Raw genomic sequence first — 4593 nt, 5'->3', positions numbered from 1 at the left:
AGCTCATTAAACTGCACGCTCGGTAGGAGCGAATTGAGAGGAGGAGACTGCCCCTGCGGCAGTAAATGGCTCACTTTTGGCAGGCGACTTTCCAGCACGTCCAGCCACTAGAGCCCACAATGGCAGGACATCCACAGGATGCGCACCGAGGCCACCCTAGTGGCGGAACCGATAGCCCAAATTGTGGCCATCGCCAAAAAGGACACACAACCCCATGCGGACACATATCAATCTGGTCGGGACAACTTGGCCGCCCGCTGCGACTTTCACAAAATATTTTGGTTGTACGCAGTGCAATTATGGACGAGGTGTGTCGAATGCCAGGACACCTACACACCTACACGCCTAGACACCTAGATCCTGTAGCCCAGATCCTCGACCCGAGAGACTTCCTGCGGCGAGGTGTTGCAAAACACGGGGCGCAAGTCCTACGGTTGACCACCCGACCAAGTCCGTAGATAAGGCCAGGTTTGCGTTTGGGTTTGGGATTGGGTTTGGGTTTTGGCCAAAGCCAGCAGGACATGTATGCAGGGGCGCGTCCAGGATACTTGTCAGGAGTAAATCCTGCAAAAAGGGCACCTTATGTAGACGTCAATTGGCGAATACGTTGGCACTTTTTGGCCCCGAAGACAATGCGAAATCAAAGCCAAGACAAAGTCAATTGTGCATGGTCAAAGGAACGAGAGTATGTCATCAAAGTGGAGAAAATGGTAATGGAAATGGCAATGGAAATTGGAAATCGAGCAGGAAATGAGGCAGATGCGGACCCTTCATGCGGGTTCTCCAGGGGTGACCTCAGGCCTCAATTAAAGACAATCCTATGGTCGATTTCGAGACAAAGATCACAATCTAAAGTTGACAGTTCCGAGTAAGGAGCGTGCTAGGAGAAATGCAGTTGCCGGAGGGAAATCGATAGAGGAAAATCCCCATTAAAGAAACCCTCGCCTATCGTAGTTCGCAAGACATTTGGCACGTTCCCGAATTTCGAAAGAAGCCACAATGGAAACTAAACTAAAACTGAAGCCACAGGCCATAAATATTTGGACCACACCTCAAAGTTGAACAATACCCCGTCAATACCGAAATTGAAACCGAGTCAAGACAAAACCGTAGCAAAACTGACATCAAACTCAACTCGATGCGATTTCATAAATTAACTTGTGCGACAGTTTGAATATTTTTGGTGGCGAGACTTCTGCTTACTTAATCGGCAACCCGAAATTAATAGAGCTGATTTAAAATGCGCGAGCCGAGATCTGCATAAAAACTGAGTTATATTCCAATGGTTAATAAATTTTGACAGCTGCTGTTTGATAGTTGAACTTGTATGGTCATAGGAATTGGCCAAATGAATTATGTTCGCAGCATGAGAAAAATTCAGGAAGGAGTGGGAGTGGGGCAGTTAAAAGAGATGTTTATTAAAAGTAGATCAAAATCTGTTAGGCGTTATTTGGGCTTAGGTAACTAAATAAAAACAGGTCTCCTGAGAAGTAGTAAATATTTTATCTAGACAGTAATGGTTTTTGCAAACCTTTTTACCAAACCAAAAGGCTGCATTATCAGCCATTTTTACCAAGAATATTTCGTTGATAAATCAAAGCCATATTTTCCTTATCAAGTACCCAGGAACCCCAAATCCCCGCGATAGTAACAAGCCTTTGAAATTTCAGTTGAATATTATCTCCGTTTATATTTAAGGATTTCGCGATAACTTCATATCAGTAGGAATATTTAGTAGCTAGTATATACAGACTACAGGTGTAGGCGACATTGAGATCGTTGTATCTTTGTGCTGAGTCACACTGGCTATAGGCTATAGCGACAATCTAAACAGCTAGCAATCATGACACTCGTCGGGGTTAACATTACACAATCCATCGATTGATTTATTCAGCATAAGTTATAAGTTATAGTAATAATAATTAAAACAGTCTTTCAATAACCAAAGCGGGTCTGAGGTTTGCTCGATTGAACTATTGTAACATAACATTTGGTGTATAGTACTCCCTAAGCGCTACGAACTGAATGGGTTGCTACTACGACTATAAGGTACATTAACATACAGTTATACGATTTATTATACTATATAGTTTACAGTTGTTTGTGTGTGTGATTTGGAATTGTTTTGTAGGAGGCTGTGCTATCAATACTTCTTCTTCTCTAGTTTCTCATCAGTTTGCTCTGCTACTTGGCTTTGGCATTGGTTCGGCGCAATGGGGTTGCTATATCCGCTGGCTATATAGAACCGATTGCACGGAGGATGACTCGGCTGCTCACTGGGTTGCAAAGGCGACTGGCCAACTGCTCCACTTGCCACTCGGCCAGGACGCGGCTGACTCTCCAATCCAGGCACTTCCCATGCCTGGCGGGGCTGTCTGAATCTCTGATTCTGGAACTCGAAACCAGGTTCGGATGGGGCGGCTCCAGTCTATCTGCTCATGATCTCGTCGATGGTGAAGCCCAGCGTTCGCTTGGGCTTCTCCGAGGATCCCGCGGAGGAGGCTGACGAGGCGGAGGAGGAGGAGAGGTCCAACACTGGCAGGTGCTGGGCCAAGTTCTCAGGTTGAGGCGAACTCAATGCCTGGCTTGGCACCACCACCGAGGAGGAGCTCGAACTGGAGGCCACCTCCTTGGCGCCCTGCTCGCTGTGGCTCTGCAGATGGCTCTTCAGGTTGGCCCGCTGGTTGAAGCTCCGCTGGCAGATGGGGCACTTGTGGGGACCCTCCTCCAGGTGGGTCACCTTGTGCACGGCCAGCGTGCGCGACTGGCAGAAGCCCTTGCCGCAGTCGCTGCATTTGAAGGGCTTGTCCTTGGAGTGGATGTACCGGTGGTCCCTCAGATGATCCTGCCGCCGGAAGGCCTTGCCGCAGATGTCGCAGGAGTAGGGCCGCTCGTCCGTGTGCGTCCGCTCGTGGATGAGCAGGTTGTAGGACTTGGTGAACTGCCGGTTGCAGTACTTGCAGATGAACTGCTTCTTGGGGCGGCTGCTGCCGGTGGCGCCTCCGGGACTGCTGGTGGCGGCTCCCAGCTTCAGCGCGGGCATCGCCCCGAAGTGCCGCCCCACCACCGCCGCGTGGAGTCCGTGGAGGCCGGCGGGGTAGGGACGCACGTGGTGCGGATGCGAGTGGGGGTGCGAGTGCGAGTGGGAGTGTGGGTGGTGCGGGTGGTGGTGGTGGTGCGGGTGCTGCTGCTGCTGCTGGTGGTGCTGCTGGTAGATGGCTGCGTTGCGGATCCAGTGGTTCATCAGCTGCTGGTGCACCGCCACGGGATCGGCGGTGGCTCCCGGGTAGACGGGGTACTGCTGTGGGGCAGGATGCTGCTGCTGCTGCTGCATCTGCAGCCAGAGGCGGTGTTGCTGCTGCTGCTGCTGTTGCTGCTGCTGCTGCTGCTGGTAGTGGGCCATGTGCCGCATGTGCAGCTGGGTGGCCACCGCCTCCTCGCTGATCGCCGGATGCACTCGCCGCAGCGGCTCCTCGGTGGGCGTGTGCGGGGGCGTCAGCATCGGCGAGAGACTCGTCTCGCGCTCCTCCTTGATCACTATGAAGTCCTCCTCGGCAAAGTCTAAAAAGGTAGAGAAAATGAGGGGGGAAATTAGTTGGTGTTGGAAGTAAATATTTAAAGGGAATTCAAGATGCAAAATAAGATTTAAATCTTTGAACTGAATTGATAATATATTTATATATCCATTTAGGAATGTATTTTTTGGCATTTTGATCTATGAAAATATTCTTTTTAAAACCAAAGCTAGTAATCCGTTTAGCCGTCGGTATTAACCCAATCTGAACTGTATCTGAAACGCACCTTGTTCTCTGCTCAGGTTGAGCTCGTCGTCCACGGTGATGTTGCTGATGGGCGAGGCCGAAGTGGAAGACATTATACTGTCTGTTTTGGCCCGGCTTGTCTATTTGGTTTTGGCTGTGCTGTGTTGCGTTTGCTGTTCGCGGTTCACTTTGGTCTGGCACTCTGTATCTGTATCTGTATCTGTGTATCTGTATCTTTTCTTTTCGCCTTCAACTGAGCGTTCTTTTGGTTGCGACGTGCCACCGACGACGTCTCGACACAAACTGAATTCGTTGGCCGTTCGCCGCTCTCCGACTCAAACAGTTGAAAATCGAAGCGAAACGGGGCGAGTGGAGTGTGTATCCCTGTCTCTGTCGCTCCTTTGAGTGGTTTGTGTTGCTGTTGCTGCTGAGCGGTGTTGCTGTTGCTGGGAGTAGCGCTCGCTAATAACTGACTGCAACTGCCGGAGCGCCGACCCGTTTTTGAACCCGGCGAGAAGTGCGGAGGAGGGTTGCCGGCGAGCGGGACGGGAGCGGTACGGTCCGACCAACGGCAGCTGCCTGTGGCGGGGTTGAAGTTATCGGGAAATGGCAGACAGTCCACGCCTACCTGCCGCTCTCGGATTGGCTGCCTGGCCCATCTATCTTTCGTGAGTGTGGATGTATCTGTATCTGTATCCGTAGCTGTATCCGCTCGAGCGGCAAGCAAGCGGAAACCGTTGGCCTGACGGTCGCAAGCCTGCGATATTGTTGGTGTTGCTGCCGCTGCTGCCGATGTTGCTGCCGTAGTTGCAACTGCTGCTGCTGCTGCTGC

At 51.0% G+C, this 4593-nt stretch overlaps 1 protein-coding gene across 1 annotated transcript; it reads right to left on the bottom strand.

Annotated features, from left to right (window-relative positions):
- Positions 1-2060: 2060 nt before the first annotated feature.
- Positions 2061-4242, bottom strand: LOC108092535 (protein odd-skipped). Its single transcript, XM_017192160.2, has 2 exons — positions 3802-4242; positions 2061-3561 (listed from the first exon to the last, which is right to left on the bottom strand). The coding sequence occupies exons 1-2, from the start codon at positions 3872-3874 to the stop codon at positions 2429-2431; spliced, it is 1206 nt and encodes a 401-aa protein (XP_017047649.1). The 5' UTR covers positions 3875-4242; the 3' UTR covers positions 2061-2428.
- Positions 4243-4593: the final 351 nt, after the last annotated feature.

Source organism: Drosophila ficusphila, unplaced genomic scaffold, assembly GCF_018152265.1.
Source record: "Drosophila ficusphila isolate 14025-0441.05 unplaced genomic scaffold, ASM1815226v1 contig_412, whole genome shotgun sequence".
Lineage (NCBI taxonomy): Eukaryota > Metazoa > Arthropoda > Insecta > Diptera > Drosophilidae > Drosophila > Drosophila ficusphila.
Note: the sequence above shows the minus strand (reverse complement) of the source record. Positions and strands in the feature narration are given on the sequence as shown.

Coding starts and splice junctions, on each gene's coding strand:
- LOC108092535 (XM_017192160.2), bottom strand. CDS start 3,874: ATGTCTTCCACTTCGGCCTCGCCCATCAGCAACATCACCGTGGACGAC. Junction 3,562..3,801: donor CAACCTGAGCAGAGAACAAG/GTGCGTTTCAGA, acceptor CTACCTTTTTAG/ACTTTGCCGAGGAGGACTTC.